An 18,759-nucleotide genomic window follows, 5' to 3' on the forward strand; every position below is an offset into this window, starting at 1 on the left:
GTTTTTCCCTTAAGTTGGCTCACATCATTCTGATTGGAGAAAGCAAGATTTACCTCAGGGCTTTTATCTCTTTGGGGCACTAAGATACCTCACAAACAGAAGTAAAAACTGCCTTAAAACCCCTCACAGTGTTTTACTGTCATATTGAGCTTTTCCTATGGTCTGTTCAAGTGCTCCCCTATTCTAGACAAGTGGAAATATTTTAAATACAGTTCCACGGGGGTGCTTTCAGTTCTGTGTGTCTTTAAAATATTCTACTACTGACTGATACTCAAAAACATCCCACAATTTGAAAAAATTAAAACTACAAACTTAACAGTGGAAATCCCAGCTTGACGATATAGGAACATTAAGTGGATTTAAACAGTGAAGACACAGAATTGTAGCTTTATGTGATAAATGCATACAGCAGCTGGGTCAGATGATGAGTCTAACAGGGACGGGACAGAACACCAGAACCACGACGTGAGAACAACACATACATCACGCACTGGGAAGCTAAAACACAATGCCCACAGGCCGGCCTCCTAGTTCCTGTCTCAGGCTGGGATTGGCAGACTCCCACAGGAGTTTAGCCAAGGAGTGAGCCTATTCCAGGAGCAGACAATTCAGCCTGAGCTCCATTCCCCTCTGCCTCTTGTACCTGGAGAGACCCTCACTCATGCTACCATGTCTCTGCAACAGGAGAGTGGGCAGACAGTGTTGTTTACCCATGCAGAAGCTGGGGAACCATCAGCAAGCAAGTGAACAGAAACCAGATGGTCTGAGCCCGAGAACCCTGGACTATTCACTGAAATCCTGGGGCCACTTGGATTGTCTATCCTGCCCGGCACTAGGTCCTTCATATAAATGTATGCAACAAGGTGATTTTTAAAGTCACGTATAAAATCTTTTAATGAAAGGACAAGGCTAAGTCTGTGTGTGTGTGTGTATGTGTATAATGTATTTATATGTAAGATGAGCATATTGCTAACAAGTTTAAGGCTTACCCATTGTTTCCTCCTCAAGCTCTTAAAATAAACTGGGTCTCTTTAGAGGATACAAGTTTACTCAAAATATAGTTTTTCCTCCTCTTGAAAAATTATAAAACTGGGGGGAAAACCTGACACTGTGAGAAAACGCAATGTGTCACACAGAGATAATTATGTGGTAATGGTATGAAAGGGCAGGAAACAGAGAAGTCTATCATCAGGTGTGAATATCAAATAACTTACTGTAACAGAGGAATCTCTGAAACATACAATGAATTGCTACCTTACGTTTCATTTTCCTTGCCCGTTGACTGAACCTGAGAGAAGAGCTTGCCCCCGGTCCCCAGAACAGAGCAAGCAGGATGGAGCGCTGACGTTCCCATCCACTACCCCCCCGCCTCCACGCGGCCCCAGGACACTGCTGCCACCTTCCCCTCCAGCTGCCAGAGGCTGGAAGCAGCCCACGCACCTCCACGAGCCGCCAGGCCTCACTGATGACGGCGTACTGGAGGCGATTCAGGGCAAAGCCATCAATCTCCTTCATGACTCTGACTGGGGACTGCCCAATCTTCCGCATCAGGGCGTAGGTTCTGTCCACTGTCGCAGGGGCCGTCTCCGGGTGTGGGACCAGCTCAACCAATGGCACATGATATGGTGGATTTACCTAATGAGAGACACAGAAGGGGAGAGGGTCAAAAGACAGCTCTGGAGTTGGGGTGCTGTTCTGGCAGACCCTACTTGCCTATCTCGAATGGTCAGATGGGGCAGATTTGTCTTTGGAAAGGCCTCTTTAGATTTAGCATCCAATGACAAGGAACTTGAAATATAAAGTAATCCACAAAGGAGGGAAAGAAAAAACCTGAGCACAGAATTCTGTGATTTATAGAAAAGTCAATACCAAACATATGAGGTTGAAATTTGAAGGTGCGGATGACCATCCTGTGCATTCAGGGCTAATTGCAAACCCCTGAACTCCCCGGGAGATTTGTCAGCAACCCGCTGTTTAGCCCTCATAGGCTTCTACCTACACCCAGCCAGCCTCCAGAGCCACTCCCTCCACAAGAGTCACCGCAGGCTCTTGCTATTCTACTCTGTCGCTATTAAAAATCATCGACAGCATCTTCCCAAACTTGGTATTTCCTTAACTTCTCCATGTTAAGCCTCAAATGTCTACCCCACACCCCCACATCCAATCTCACCTAGAAACCACACAGCATCAGAACCCTACCGCAGCCTTGACATCAGGACACGGCCTGAGATGGGAAGGGTCGGTCCACTGTGAGTAGGCCCTAACGGAAATGCTTGCCTAGCCCAGCACTTACACTTTGGGCTCTGGTTTTCTTGGTGTACTTTGAGAAACTGTTCTTGAACATTCCCAAAGAGAATTATCCTGGGTCCAGAGAAAATGCTGCTTGGTAGAACCTGATTAGCCTCACCATGAAAAGCCAAATGCACTGCAGTAAATTGTTCCCCAAATGACGCTCTTAAATAATGTTTCCTTGAGATAAGGACAAAAACTGATAGAATCTTATAGTCACTTCAAGAAGCATCCATTTTAAAATGACTTCTACAGGGGTGCCTGGGTGGCTCAGTCGTTAAGCATCTGCCTTCGGCTCAGGTCATGATCCTGGAGTCCGGGGATTGAGTCCCGCATCGGGCTCCCTGCTCAGCGGGGAGTCTGCTTCTCCCTCTGACCCTTCCCCCTCTCATGCTCTCTCTCTCTATCTCATTCTCTCTCTCAAATAAATAAATAAAATCTTTAAAAAATAAAATAAAATAAAATGACTTCTACAGAGAAAGGAAAGAAAACTTTCTTTCTCCTAGGACACTGCTTAGGAGAGAGGCCTCTGGTCCACACACAGCTTAGCTTCAGAGACTCCTTCTGCTCTCGGCCTGCCCTGGTCACTCTGTCAGCCCTCTTAGAAAGCAAGAGAGGATGACACCTGTTTTCAAATAAGTAAATTATATATCAGTGCCTCAACTGAATCACTTGTCTCCTGCCTATACTGAACTCTTATAAAAATGTCTACCTCTGTCCTTTCTTAAATATCAGAATTGTAAGAACTGGAAGTATGTGTATCTTTCAATGTCGCAAGCCTCATGGGTAGCAAAAACACAGATTGAGACTACAGTTAAAAAGCATTTGTAGGTACAACTTGCTAGTTTCCTAATGCAAGTATTCCTCACAGGCTCTCCTCCTGCCCACACTCTCCTTAAATGGTGGTGCTCCCAGTCTGCCACCACTAGCCTCCCTCTGTGCCCATTCTCTGGCTCTGGGCAGAGCTCAGCAGCTCCCAGGGCGTCATCCCCACCCCAAAATGCTGAGATCTCACAGGGAGCTCCCTTCCCACTCCAGGCCCGTATTTGTAATTGTGCACTGGACACACCCCTAGGATAGCCAACGAGCATACACTCAACCTATCACAAATTAAACTCCCGTCTCTCCCACCCTAAAACCCTGGGTCCTCTTCCTAGCACCCCATCTTGATGAGAACACCATCACAGCCCCAACACCCAAGTTCATACCATGAGCAGTATCCTTGGTGCCTGTGTCTGCCTCGCCTCCCTCACTCCCCATCAGTGATTCTGTCAGTTCTATTTACAGCTCTCAGAAAACCCATTCCTGCTACCACACGCTTCGCTCAGGCCATCACCTCCAACTTAGATTCTGGCACTCTCCTCACTGGCCTCCCTCTCCAGGCTCATTCTCTCTGCCACTGCCAAGGTGATCCTTTGTCAGGCAGGGGCCTGTCAAATCCAGAGACAGAAAGGAGAACCCAAGGCTGCCAGGGCTGGGGGCCGGGGAACAGAAAGCTGCTGCCTAATGGGGACAGAGTTTCAGTTTCAGAAGACAGGAAGTCTGAATGGATGCTGGTGAGGTCCGCACGACAGTGTGTATGTGCTTATTACTGCCACCGAACTGTATACTTAGAAATGGTTAAGACGACAAATCTGACGTGTATTTTATCACAATTAAAATAAAAAAAACAAAAACAACAACTAAAAACAGGATGCTGATCATACCACCTAAAGCTCAAAACCCCGCAGGATCCTGATTCCCCACCACCCACTAAAATACAACTGCATGATCCAGCCCTTTGAGCGTCCTAAAACAGGTCGAGTTTTCATGTTTCTGTGTCCATGCACTCAAGTCGATAAGCTTCTGAGAAAGGACCTCCCAGAGTCAGAGGGCCTGGATGGGGTTGTTCTTGCCATGGCACCTCAGTCCTGGGACAAGGACCCTGATCTCTACTATAGGCTCAGAGATGAACAGTGACAATGACAGGTGCCCCTTAAATTTAACACAGCAGAGAGAGGAGAGGTGGGGATGAGAGAGGACAAGAGGTAAGCAAAGCAAGCAACTTTTTTAAGATTTTGTTTATTTGACAGAGAGAGAGAGCCCACAAGCAAGGGGAGGGGGAGGGGCACAGGGAGAGGGAGAAGCAGGCTGAACAGGGAGCCCGATGTGGAACTCAATCCCAGGACCCTGACATCATGACCTGAGCCGAAGGCAGCCGCTCAACAGACTGAGCCACCCAGGCGCCCCAGAAAGCAACTCTTTTAAACAGGAAAGGAATGGCTGTGTTTCCTGACTGCTATTCTGTTTCTGACACGGACGGTAGGACCTGGGCCTTCTGCTGTTGGAGTCTGTGAGTTAGACTCAGAAACATGCCTTCAAGAAGTGGGAAGAACAAACAAAGGAGGAAAGGGGGCAACTTCTTTAAAGGTTACAGGAGATGGTCCTGGGCTCAGCCGGCCAGAGAGCGGGGCGTGCTTTGCTGCAGGCACAAGAGAGGGCCTGGCCTGCGAGGCTCTTTGAGAGCTCAGGTTGAGCGGGGTGTACAAGGGGAGCATTCTCCGTTCACCTCGTGAAAAGCCTGCCCAGAATCTGGACCAGAGCCCGGGAGGCGTGTGATCGCCGCGATAGCACAGCACGTCCAACACAGAGGCTTCGTTTATTTTCTCTGCAGCACATTAAACAGAGTTAAACTCACAGAGGAAAGGCAGACCGTCCCTTTTCCCAGAAGACAGGTGCGGCGGTTTGCAATCCATTCTCACAGCCCTGCTGGGGAGGGGGCACTCCTGACCCGGTGAACTCCTCTTCCTCTTCAGGAGAGGATGGTAAAAATGAAGGGCTGTCTTGCTTACAGCCCGCTGAGAGGAGTTAATCCCTCACTGTTTTGAGACTTTAGGTTGTAAGGCCCTTCGGTTAGTTATAAGCCCACCACCCCCTTCCTGAAGTCACCCTCCACAGACAGGGCAGTGCGGGGAGACAGCAGCTGGCGATGTGAAACGGGCACTGCTTGCACACGCACGCATGTGTTCTCCATAAACAGGCCAACATTCAAATGACCTTCAACAGGAGGGCAAATGGTTCCGAGTCAGGTGGGAGGGGGAGTCGGAGAAGGTGCAAGCGTGGGCAAGGACTGCTCGATGCGAACACTCTGGGCACCTTCTGCGGGTAGGGCCTGATTTACTTCCAGGCTGTGTTATAGCTCCGTGGCTGACTAGTAACCTATCTGAGAGCTTTGTGTTTAGGAACTGTTTCCACTCAAGACTGTAATCCCAACTACATCAAAAGCTAATGATGTAATGTATGCTGATTAGCATAACATAATAATAAAAAATTAAAAAAAAAGACTGTAATCCCAGAGCAGATGTGCGTCCTTCCTAGGCAGCATCATCTACAAGGCGCCCATCAGAGTGGCACCAAGAGCATCGGAGGGGCTAAAGCAGCTCCATCAGCTCCGTGGCACCAACATGTCCCCAAGTGAAAAAAGGTTGTGAAGTACGGCTGAAACGATCAGTAGAAAACGGCTGCTTTGACTGCTAACATAGATGTAAGTACCAAGAGAGAATGCAACCAAACTTAACCTTCAGAGAATCACCAGCCACCAAATGGCCATCCCTGAGCCCCCCTACACATCCACAGGGAGATGAGGCAGACAAGCAAAGGCAACACAAAAAACATTTGAGAGGAAGACTGTCGGGGATACAGAGAAGGGCCACATTAACACCCCTCTTCAGGAGCCTGTCACTCTCCTGGCTCCAGCTAGGAAGCCCACTCGAACTACCTGCACACTGAGAGAACATGCTCACCCACCCGTGCTGAGCTGACCTGAAGCTCCTCACCCCCCCATGGGAAAAGGTGCCCAAGAGACACTATGTGATGTGGAAACTCCTTGGCTGCCGGTTCTCCCGCGGAGGGGTGGAGGCAGCAGTCTTTCGCAATTGCTGACTATCCACTTTTGCCCCAGCCTTTCAGAGGCATGAATGGGCTTCCTCTTCCTTTATCCTATTTCCTGTCTGGCCAGAGTCGCAGGTGACTGGAGCACAAAGCTGAGGCGGTGGCATGTGGGCTGACGCGCCGGGCTTCTCCTGCCTGGCCTGCAGGGCTGAAGGGAAACTGGAGCTCCTCAAAGCCCGTAAATGGTTCTGGATTACTTAGGGACTGTCCATCCAGCTTAGGTTGAATCGTTCAGATGCTTTTTTCCCCACTCCCCTTGAGCTCAATGGAATGATTAAACAGTATGCAGCACCAGCACAAAAGAAAGGATAAAATTCCAAAGATGGTCAACTTGGGTGATTTCATCTGCTTTAGTTAATGTTGGCTTTGGTATAAAATAATCTACAAAAGTAGTAAGACATTAATTTTTGAAATAAAGTCTGAGCTTACTTTGGCTATGCTGTTTGCCTTTGATTAAAGAAGTGAAAGCGAACAATCCTGGAATGGTAGGAGAAATGGCATTATTCAACAGTCACCGGCTGAACTACTAGTACTTGTTAGGTGTGAGTAAGGTGTAGTCTCATCCATCAGGTAGTTTAAAATTAAGAGATACGGGTAGAAGTCTCATTAAAGGACTTAGGAGGTATTTTCTAAACAATTTGACTTCGTTGTTCCTTTTTTTTTTATTTTACCTGACTTAGAAGTGAAATCTCTGGTTAGAAATCGGAAGTTTTCAAGCAAGAGGCTTACACCTTTCACTGAAGCAACTAACAATCTAATAAGTGGTTTACAGTTTCTAAGAGTCCTTTTTGCAGACATGTAAATGTCACGGAAGCAAAGACAGGACCATGTTTCATGGAACTTGGTATTTGGATGCTTCAGTTAAGGTCCCAAATAAAGGACATTTCCTATATTTGAGTAGTAGCTAGACATGACCGGTTTTCTTCCATGTTCTGTGGGTCTAAGTCTCTGTATTTTATGACCAATCTCCACTTTCCATTGTACTTCTGTAGGAGGACATCCGGACGTCCACAACCATAGTCATGTGAATGGTGGTCCAAGCAGTCCCTCTCCTCAGCACATAGAATCCAGCAGGCATCTATGACTCCCCCTTTGTCCTCAGCTCCCTAAGCAAGTCTGTTACCCCCACTCTAAACTACTCTTGCTCAAAAAGAGGACTTTCCCTGCTCTCAGTCTAGGACCCTCAGCCTCACCAAGGCTCTGGTCGCCTATACTTGGAATACTGCCACAATTCTGTGAAGTAGTTGTTCCCTTCCCTAAGCCATCTTCAATATAGAAAGAACCTTCCAATTACCCTCCAAAAGCAGCATTTCCACCACATCACAAGGCTGCTCTGTGCCTAAGCCAGTCCCAGCTCTTCAGAGCAACTCTCATGATTCTGTATAACCCAACTGTTCCAAGCCTTCCAGCTTCTTCCTCCTGCTCCCCAAGTATGTGAGGTATGTGTGCCCTTCCAGTCAGGCTGGTCTCCTCGCGATTCTGCACACCCCACACTTGCTTTTGGCCAAGGGTCTTTGTTTACACTCTTTCCCACTCTCTCCTCCCTTGTCAGCCCAACCAGATCCTGCCCAGCTTGGCCCTAGCCTCTCCTCAGCCTTCACCTCTGATGGCCTGCTGGTGCTGGAGGTGTGGCCATTGTCATCTACTATCCTTTTTATTATGGCTTGAGCTAAGTTAGCTTTTCTGCCCTAACAGGCTGTCCTGGTTCTCCGAGGTCACAATGAGCTCAGTCGGTACACACTCACTCACCCACCAAGTGATCCCTGGATCTCCCCTCTGATTCCTCTTTCCTCACATTACCACATTCATCTCAAAAAGATTTCTTGAGTGCTTGCACATCAGTTTGAAACTCACTGTCCAATATACCTCATCATGCACCCCCCAGTGAATAAGTCTGCCCAGGTAATTACAACAGATGGGTGCAAGGGAACAAGAAAAGGGGTGGGGGTTTAAAGTCAACCTACTGAACCACAATCTCAGGAGCAGGACCCAGAATCTGCACTTGAGCAAAACTGGTCCTACTCTGAATTGTGTTGAGTAAACTGCACAGCACAAAGTGACATGGCTACAAAATCTTACTCAATGTATACATTTATTAAATGTAGCTTTTTCCCTGACAGTGGAATTGTGTTTAGTAGTCTCTGTCTTCAGGTGGACAGTGAGTTACGTAAGGGTGAAAGTGTATTAAGTACTGCTCATTCTATCCCATTATGCATTCGGTACGCAGGTACAATTCAAGGCATTTTTGGATTAGATTCTTTTTAAAACTGCCTGTATTGCACAACTTTCTAAATATACTAAAAAAATATTAAACTATACAATTTTAATTGTGTGGCATATGAATTATACCTCAATAAAGCAGCTAATATATACTAGCAGATTAGTCAAAATGTATTGCTCCTGAAAACCAGAATGAGATACAACCAGTTCTTGAGGTCTAATGCACTCACGGGATGGGCCACAATGCACTGCTTCGTGTGCACCAGGCCAGCAAACAAGCTGGAAGGCAGGAGGCAAGACGTGGAGCTGCTCAAGACAACCTTATCATCGATGATTTGATCTAACTGAGCAAAAATCTTCTTCTTCAGCTCCAGGTTTTCTGGAACACATTCCTAGAAAGGACATATTCAAATTACTATTCATGATACTGCACTCAGGCCCCAAGCAAAGCATATGTCATGTTTGATTCATTCCCCAAATGAACCAATCAGAAAACTACTAGCAAAATTTAAGAACGAAACAAAAAGCTGCTGAAAAACGCAGCCAAATCTCCATAACTCTGGACACTGGGTGACACGCGTAGGGGAGCTGTATTTTCTAGTTTTGCATGGGTCTGAAAATTCCCCTAATGACGCAGTCTGCCAAGTCTATGGGGGTGGACCCGACAGCGCCTTTGGCAAAATGCTACAAGCGGCAACAGTCGTCATCGCCACTTATTTTTCCTATCTGTCCTGACCATCAGATCAACTTATCTTCAAGGAAAAATCTTATCTTCACGAAATGAACAAACATGTTACATCCATAATTCCCAAAAGGCTCCTTGAACATCCATTTCTAAGGGGAAATCCTTTTGCAAAGGACCTTTGTTTCTAAAAATCTAAAATTACTTTAATAGGGGCATGGGAGAAAGACAGAAGAGCAAATCTGGATTAAGTGCTGCAGGTAACACCACTCTGAAATTCTAATCATGCACAGAGCCGGGGTAGAGGGAGATGACATTCTCAAACACCCAAGTGCGGGCTGCCCACGGGTAAGGCCTGTTCCCGGGAATGTGATACACACAGTGGATACCGCCCTGCTGCAGATGGAAGCAGATGGGGGAGAAGGATACTCAAGCTGCTCCAGCACTAGAAATACTAGAGGTGTCCTTACTCTCCTGCCACCAACTCCCCTGGGAAACCACACAGCAGTCATTCCTACCCAAGACAGGTCGCAGCTTACTTGCAGGCAAGAGGCCTGGAAGGGGAGGTATCATGAACTCCCAAGGTTCCCTGGTGAATTTATAAGATAATGGTTTCAGTATGGTCCAGTAATCATCAGCATCAGGATCAACTGGGTGCTTGTTAAAAATGCAAATTCTCAGGCTCTCATCCCAGACCTACTGAATCAGTCTCTGGGGGTGGGGTCCAGATATCTGCACATTCATCAAACATTCTAATGATTTTTGTTCCTACTGAAGTTTGAGACCCACTAGTCTGAGGTGTGGATCCAAAGTATGGGTCATCTATACTCTCAGTATGGCATGCTACCAAATATATCCTCAAGAATCTCCCCACTGTGATGTCAGAGCTCTGTCCTACCGTCCTCCCCCAGCTACTCAAGGACCAACCAAGGACATCCTGATTATATTAGCATTGTGGTAGCAGAAATGATATAAACACCAGCAGATAACCAAAAATGTGTAAAGGTGAACATGCAATGCTAAAGGACCACTAGTAATTATATGAGAATCACCCCTCAAAAATAAAAAAAATATGTTCAAGTTTGATTTAATAATACCTAATCGTTAATAATGAAATCTAGTATACTGAAATCAGCTGTGTAAATATTATGACAAATTCTATTTTTATATCATCTACAAGATTTAAAAAGTTTTACTCTGAGGGTAAGGAGTCAATATTGTATTTGTTTATACTTTTTTAAAAATATAATCAAACCATGTGAAATTTTATTAAGAACAAAAGGTCATATAAGCACCACATCTCAAACACAGGGAAAAAAAAAATGGAGTCATTTAAGAACTGTAAAGGCCATTGTATTAAATCTCCTTATCTAAAGGGGGAAAAAAAGCTACAGTAGCTGGCTGGTTGTACTGAGTAATTCCTGGATCAGTTAAGTCAGCAAGTTGGGTTAAGTTTAAATGGAGCCTTGTAGTAAAGCCAGAGACTAAGAATGATGCAGATACTGTTTAAGCTAATAAAAGAGTCCTCATGAATAGCCTTATTGTGAACCTGTCATGCAGATTCCCCCCTGAAATTCTATGCCTTTCTTCAGATCGTTTGATTATCAAAGAGGTAAGAAAACTTGAACCAGAGGAAACCCAAACCTGCTACAATTATGTAAGGATCTTTTAATGGCACATTGCTTGACATTTTTTGTTGTTGTTGTTGTTGTTGTTGTTGATAGTAACAACTGTGTTCAATTTGGTGAGCAGGGTTATAATGCCTCTGTCCATGTTAAGCCTTGAGTTCATTTCCTTGCTATTCTTAGGGAGCCAATAGTCCTTGTCTGAGAAATGGAGTATGAAACGCTATTGATTAGGACCTTCAGCACTTGTGGTTGATTGCAAAGCTAAGAGAGGCTGGGAGGAAGGACAGAGAAAAGTACCAAACAATGAGACAGCTGAGAACCTAAATGCAAAGCAGCCTCACTCTCTCTCAACTATAGCAATGTGACCAGGTGAGAATCCAGCTGGTACCTTCTCAACGCAATGATGTTTTTTGGGGGTCCTTTCTAGAGAAGGTGTGAAGTGTTAGCTAACGTTCTATCACTACTGAAGGTAATGAGCTTGACTTGGCTTAATTAAACTCTGACAGCATTTTGAAAGCAATGATGATTATCTGTTTGTGTTCTGTTTGTTTTGAAGTGGGAGGGAGACACAGCACATAATAAAATTCTCACACACAACCACTATAGTCAGTATGCTCAGATTTCAACAAACAAAACTTTGGGGACAAGTAAAGCACAATGTAAATTCCCAAGTACCACAACCCTACCTGGTACATCAGAAGGAGTTCACTCATCTCAGGCAGTATCACATAGTGAAAAGGCAAGGTAAAGTTTAAACACTCCTTCTTCCCTTGTCTTCTTGAAAGGAAGAAACTGAATAATTGTATTATAGGTATAACTTTTAATTCTAACTTATATTTTAAAAGGTAAATTATTTATAAACTTTGGTGTTTTGTTATTAGTCAAAATTACCTGTGACAGCATTTAACTCATTAGGAATGTTCTAGAAAAGCAGGATGGCCATGGCAAGTCAGTGTACTGGATAATTCCTAGGCAAAAGGAATAAGAACTCGCTTCTGAAGTTTACTCACTTGCTGTGCAACAATACACATTTTTCAAAACAAATATTTTCATGGGGAAAATGAAATTTCATTGATTTTTTTTTTAATCAATTCAGGCATTTTAGATAGGTGTCCTGTTGCTAGAAAATCTATATTTGTTAATGCAAAATATCTGGAAGCAATCTTCAATGTGCTTTCCAGAAAAAAAGTTAAACTAAATTAGAAGACCTCAGTACTTAAAGTATTTTACATGCAAGGAAGTTCTATCAGCCAACAGACATGGGGAAAGACATGGCAAGAAAAGAAAGGTGAGTTTAAACCCCACTGCAATCATGGCAGAAGGAAATTCATTCTCAAACTGAAAATGGAAGTGACCCACATTACAAAGTCTGTTAGCGCTAATTATATCTATTCAAGTTTTCATTATCACAGGCAATAAACTGTACTATGCCCTAACCAGAGGCTTTTTTTCCTTAACATCAAAATAAAAAGTTTTTAAAAGCATATTACAAATCCTAAACAGAGTTTACAATAATCTAGAACAAATTATACCCAACCGAGAGAGACTTTTCCAAAGTAAAACTCAGTGTAGACTGTATTTCGGAAAGTAACTTCCTGCGGATTAGGTGTTCCGGTTACCAGGATTATTGTTGTCTGCGTTAAATAGCAGTCTTTTCTATGGGTGACCGCAGGGAATGGAGAAGAGGCAGAAGGGGCACCTGCATCAACTGCTGTCCTGAGGAGTCGTCTATTCCCACCTTTCCAATGCTATTTCTGGTACCTTTTATGAAATCATTTATTTAGAATTGGGTTAAAATACTTGCCATGAAAAGAAAATACAATTAAAAATATTTCATTTAAGCCTGCAAATAGCATATAGTTTTACTGCATTTCTAAATATTTCTCATGAGGAAGACTCGGGATTTTTAATACAAAATTTTTACCTAACAAAGTGCTGGGAATAGCATAAAACACAAAACTGGAGAAGAGTTAAGTAAGGCATAAGGAATGATTTTTTTTTTAGATTTTATTTACTTGAGAGAGCAAGTGAGTGAGCACAAGCTGGGGGAGGGGCAGGAAGAGGGATAAGCTGACTCCCTGCTGAGCACAGAGCCCAAGGCCAGGCCCCCAAGATCACAACCTGAGCTGAAATCAGATGCCTAAGCGACTGAGCCACCCAGACGCCCCAAGGAATGAATTTTTAAGGAGAAAAATTAAAAATAAATAAATAAATTGATGTGAAGGATATCACATCAATCACTGAGACCATTTATTACCAGTGAGGACTATCCCAGGTGACAAATCTGAGGACTACATAAATTATTTTTTTTACATTACTTTGTTTTTGCCTCCATATCAAACACATGTATAATGCATTTCCATCAGGGAATCTCTCTTTATAATGCAGTAATTGTCAAAGCAGCAAAGAACAGGGAGAGGGTCTATTGTGAGATTTAGAAGGAAAAAAAACACAGAAATTAAAATATGCTTTTGTTAATAATAATTGGACTAGATATTTTTGCCCAAACACTTTGTTATTGCAATGAGTGAAACAACAAATTGCATTCAACATATTTTGTTGGATGACAACCACTGTTTCATGAAAATGTTCTCATTTTGAAAACAAGTTTTGTAATATCATAAAACTAGTTTCACTGCAACCATGTATATGTTTGACTATAAAATAATTTTATAGTACTTTCTACAGGAATAGTATTATCAAGGCAATAGCTATCTTTTTTTTTAAGATTTTATTTATTTGAGAGAGAGAGCACATCATAGGGGGGAGGGTCAGAGGGAGAAGCTGCGGGACTCGATCCAGGGATTCCAGGATCATGACCTGAGCTGACGGCAGTCACTTAACCAACTGAGCCACCCAGGCACCCAAGGCAATAGCTATCTATATCTTGACTCCATATGTCCAAAGGAGAAGCCAAAAAGTCAAAATTTATAGGTATACCTAAAACAGTTCTTATTTATTCTTCAAATTTCTTTAATAAAAAAAGTCTAAAATATCAAAAGGTCAGTCATCCAATTTAAGAAGTCAGAAATAGAAAATAATAAATCCAAAGAAAAATAGACTACAATAAAGATGGCAGAAACCAATCAAATAGAACTAGAGTTTCTCAAAACTCAGTCCCAGCCTCTCTCTTCTCACCTAAATTCTTTCCCTAGGAAATTCCAACCAAGCCCACAGCTTAACTCACCAATCTAAAGACTCAACTCACACTTTTATTTCTTCTTCTCAAATTATCTTCACATGGATACTTCACAGGCACCTCAAATTTATCTAATCTGATCCCCTCTTCTAGTGCTAGCTGGCATATAAATTTTCCAGTATAGAAAGAAAAACCTTAAATACTCTATTAATCTCATGATCCATAGGGAAGTAACATCACAATTCCAGTTCCCTGCCTACAAAATCACTAGGTTTACCCTACTGACTCTCGACATTTTGTAAAATGTTTCTGTTTTGTTTTGTTTGTAAAATGTTTCTAAAGCATCAAATTTATGTGATAAAAATATTTATAATCAGCAATGTTAATATTTAGTAGTCTAATACTAAGTAACAATATTTTAATGACTACCTACCACATACTTAAAGATGTCATAAAGCCATTCCCCACCCAATATAATCATATGACCAAATCTGTACTAAGGTACAAATAAACATGATGCAAACTCCAAAACTGGGGGAGGAAGGAAATTTTGTTTCAATATTCTAAAAGTTTACATCTCACATGCAAGAGAAAATAAACATACTAAGAGAACTGCCCATCTTTTGAGTTGACATTTAGAAAATGTCTATATTTAAACAAACATCAATACTATAGAAACAGAATTCAAAGATGAAAGCTCCATGGGAGCAAGAATCTTTACTTTTACTTTATTGCTGTATTCCCAGCTCCAAGAATAATGCCTGGCAAAAAGAAGGTATTCAGTAAACGTTTGCTGAATCAATGAATGAATTAATTAATGAAAAATTCTGTGATGTAGTCAGTTTCACACAATGCCCCACAAGCTCACTGAATACATATTTACTCTTCTCGATCATTACATTATTTTAGAGAAAATGTCTAAAGAGGGCTGAAAGAATAAACACAAGACACCTCCCTGCTTTCTGGCAGCCCATGGGGCAATCCTACCCATTCCTGGACCTACACATTCAAAACAGACTCCCATCCACCATGGACTAAAGGTCTGTTCTCTTTTACTAAGGATTTGTTCTAACTTAGGAAGATACTCCAATGAAGTCCAGGCATTTGTGTCTCTCCTTCTTCCCAAAATTCTGCAAGAGCATGAGGCCCTGAAGGTGAACTGATCTGTCTCCTTTCAGGATATATGAGACGGATGGACTCAGCTACTGCAATCTGCTCCACGCTGCATCAGCAGGATGGGGCTACTACTGCTAACTTGCCTCTCCCATTATTCAGCTACTAGTCATGTTGCTAATTCCACAGGTAGTACTCCATGCTAAAAACAACCTCCAGTATTGTTTAACAGAAAAAATTCTGTCACCTATATCTAATGCAATGACTCCCATTTAATTTACAGTATAAATCATAACATTATGCCACATCCTACAGAAGTTTCTCTTGGTATATGCATTTGTGTACTAGTCTAGAAGTATTTTGGAATCTTGAAGAAAGCTAATACATGAAGTAGATCCACTGAGGGGACCTGGGAAGATGGAAGTCTGAAATTGGCTGACAAGTTACTATTAGCATTAACATCTGAATTTAAATACACTTCTGATGAGGAACTAGTCTATGCAAGGAACTTTCCCACTCAACAGAACAAAAAGGTATAGTCCCCGCTTGTCAAGAAGCACATGTTTTAAGAAGCACATAAAAAAACAGACATCCATGCAAGTAGCTATAATAGAGCAGACAATAGGTACTGTAACAAAAGCAAGTAAAATGACAATATGGCACCAAGCCAGCAAGCCACACTTACCCTGGTCAGACTTGAGGATTACAGACACTATACAGTCTGGTCAAAGTAGGAATACTAACATAGTATCACAAACTGTTCTAAAGTGGAATTACTGGGGGAAGGAAAACACATATTGATAATAACAGAAGGAACATAAACATGTTTCTATTTGGTCTCTAAAAGGTCTTACTTACCAACTATACCCTAGGAACAACCACAGGGCACAGAAGGAGCTATAACCATAAATTCCTTGTAGAAGGCATTCCACTTTTGATAATGGTATACTAGGTTGTTTTGGGCAATCCTCCTGCTGAGAACAACTAAAAAAGCTGAAAACATAAAAAATAATCTGTCTGAAACAGTGAAGAACTGCAGGGCCAAGATGCGGGTAGTAGGGAAACTTGAAGATATAGGCCTTACATATGGCTCCTCTTTAATCCTCAAAATAACTGCTTATTTCAAAAGCAGAGACAAAATGGCTGAAATGATATGCAAGGCTTTTGGCAGACTCAGAGTGCTGAGGGAAAACTGGAGCTCAGGGCCTAGGACCTGCTCTAGGCTTCCAGTTGGGACCCTCAAGGGCTATACCCTGGAGTAACAGTGACCAGTCTTCACAAGCCGCAACTCATCTCAACCCATGATTAAATTAAAGAGATAAGCTCCTAGCCTGGCTTCTCTGGAGGACAAAAGCATAACCAGAGCCTTGGTTTTTCACAAGCAATGTCTCACACTTAAACAAAGAAACAAAACAGATAGCAGAGAAGACTTGACTGAAAACCAAGAGAGAAAACAGACTTTAGAAATAGACCCATAGGACATCCAGAGAATGGTGTTACCAGACATGAAGTCTGAAATAACTTATTAATATGTTTAAGGAACTAAAAGATACTGAAAAATTTTAGCATATAACTAGTAACTATAAAAAGAATCAAGTAGGGCGCCTGGGTGGCTCAGTTGGTTAAGCGACTGCCTTCGGCTCAGGTCATGATCCTGGAGTCCTTGGATCGAGTCCCGCATGGGGCTCCCTGCTCGGCAGGGAGTCTGCTTTGCCCTCTGACCCTATCCACTCTCATGTGTTCTCCCTCATTCTCTCTCTCTCAAATAAATAAATAAAATCTTTAAAAAAAAAAAAAGAATCGAGTAGAAACAACAACTGAAAAATACAATGAAGACTTTTAAAAGATGGATTTAGCTGAAGAAATAATTAATAATTTGGAAGACATATTAGGATAAAATATCCAGACTGAAGCATGAAGAGACATCAGAATGGAAAATACAGAAAAGAGCACAGGAAAAACACATGGAACTTTTGAAGTGTTCTAACATACAGGTAAATGCAGTTCCAGAAAGAAGTGGGGTTAGGGAGAGAGAAACAGAAAGGGAGGTGGGTAGAAGCAATATATAAAGAATCAATTTCCAAAATTGGTTTAAGAATTATTATAAAGTGATTATGATAATATGGACACCCACAGAATGAGACACTATAACCATTAAAGCAAAAGAGCCTACTTTTCAATATTGAATGAAATAGTAAAGTACACAAGACATGTTAGGTAAATAAAGAATATACTAGTCTCCCTTACAACTGTAAAATAAATGTACATAAAATATTGGAAGAAAATACACAAAATGGTAATAGGGACTCCATCTCTGGGCAATAAGAATACTAATAATTTTCTTTATTCTTTTATAAATTTTCTAATTTTCTGTAATTACCATGAATTACTTACACAGAGGAATGTTATTTAAAGGATATGATTTTGTATTATAGTAAGATTAAAAATATGTCCAGATATACTTGGAAAGAATGGAAACATGCACATAAACATACTATCAAGATTATAATCTTAGAGTGATGGGATTAAAAGTGATTTTTTCTCCATTTTTTTTAAGTTTTTACATTAACTTTAAGGCAAGACAATGTTTAAGGATAATATCAAGAATTATAAAGAATCTGAGATTTTGCCCTATATGGAAGCTAACAAGGTTGCCTGCCATAGTTCCACAGATGTGCACAGAAGACATGAGACTCTTGGGTCAGAGATGAAGGACAATATTACATGATATCAAACAGCATGAGCTTCATGTTCACATTAGTTCTCCTTATCCCCAAGTCCCAGGGGGGTAATGTGAAGGGAGCCAGCTGGATTTGGGTTTGTGTCCCAACTGAGGAACTCTGAGCTTATTAGGAAACACAAATCCCTCACAACCGACTATAAGCAAACCTACCTGACCCAGGCCCCAGACAAAACTGCCCTTTGCTCCAGAGGGAGACACTCTATCTTCCAAGGCTGTTAATTATACAAACATCCCGAAAAGTTAGTCCAGAACAAAAGGGTCTCTTTTTCCCATGAGCATTGAAAAGAAAAAAAGATAACGAACCTCACAATAGATGATAAAGAGTGTTGGCCCAAGGATGAATTTAACAATAAACTAAAATTCTATGCTAGTCCTAAACCTCTAGCTAAGAAAGGGAAAGTTCCCTTCCCATTGAAGATTTTGAAGGGTCTCTCTAGCACTATCTCCAAATTAAAGACTCTAAGCAATGCAAAACTCTTCTTGGTAAAACAGTTAATGAGAACACACACCCTTCCAACAGGTGTATGTTTAGTCAGAGCCTCTATATTAACAAAGTTGCAATCCTTCCCGATTAAAAAAAAAAAAAAGTCTGAAGCCATGAGTCACAGCCTTAAATTAAAAGACAATGAATCCTAGTTTAAGAATTGAGAGCCTCAGCGTAAGGAGGAGCTGTCTGCAGCTTTTGTCACCCTCTTGGTCATCCGTTGATTCGCTGGTCTGGCTAGTTTTACCCTTTCTGCTCACTAAGGAGGCCACTTCCCTCAAAAAAGAAGATCCCCTCTTCATTCAAATGCATAAAAGGACAGTGAGAGTACCAAGCAGAGTGAGTCTTTTTCCCTCATTTTACTCAGCTCTCTACGTCACTCAAACTAGTTCACTAGGGATTTAAAAAAAAGATTTACCATTTTTGGTATAAGCAATAGTAAAGTAACAGCCATTCTAATCTTGCATATAGCTTCAAAGAAATATAGTATATAGCTTCTTGTGTCTCACCATTGCATTAACTTAGACAATA

At 42.1% G+C, this 18,759-nt stretch overlaps 1 protein-coding gene across 3 annotated transcripts in view; it reads right to left on the reverse strand.

The window, feature by feature from the left end:
• The window catches only part of CRYL1 (crystallin lambda 1), a 171,525-nt gene that overhangs the window by 21,959 nt on the left and 130,807 nt on the right, over positions 1–18,759 (reverse strand). For 2 of the 3 annotated variants that reach the window (XM_081815413.1, XM_081815411.1), the window contains exons 4-5: positions 8,670–8,831; positions 1,441–1,635 (exon numbers count right to left, since the gene is read on the reverse strand). In XM_081815413.1, the coding sequence (XP_081671539.1) occupies positions 1,441–1,635; positions 8,670–8,831 (357 nt within the window). The remainder of the gene's footprint in view (positions 1–1,440; positions 1,636–8,669; positions 8,832–18,759) is intronic. The other variant, XM_081815412.1, reaches the window with a different exon arrangement.

This window comes from Leptonychotes weddellii, chromosome 3, assembly GCF_054177405.1.
Source record: "Leptonychotes weddellii isolate Sample4059 chromosome 3, ASM5417740v2, whole genome shotgun sequence".
Taxonomy (NCBI): Eukaryota; Metazoa; Chordata; class Mammalia; order Carnivora; family Phocidae; genus Leptonychotes; species Leptonychotes weddellii.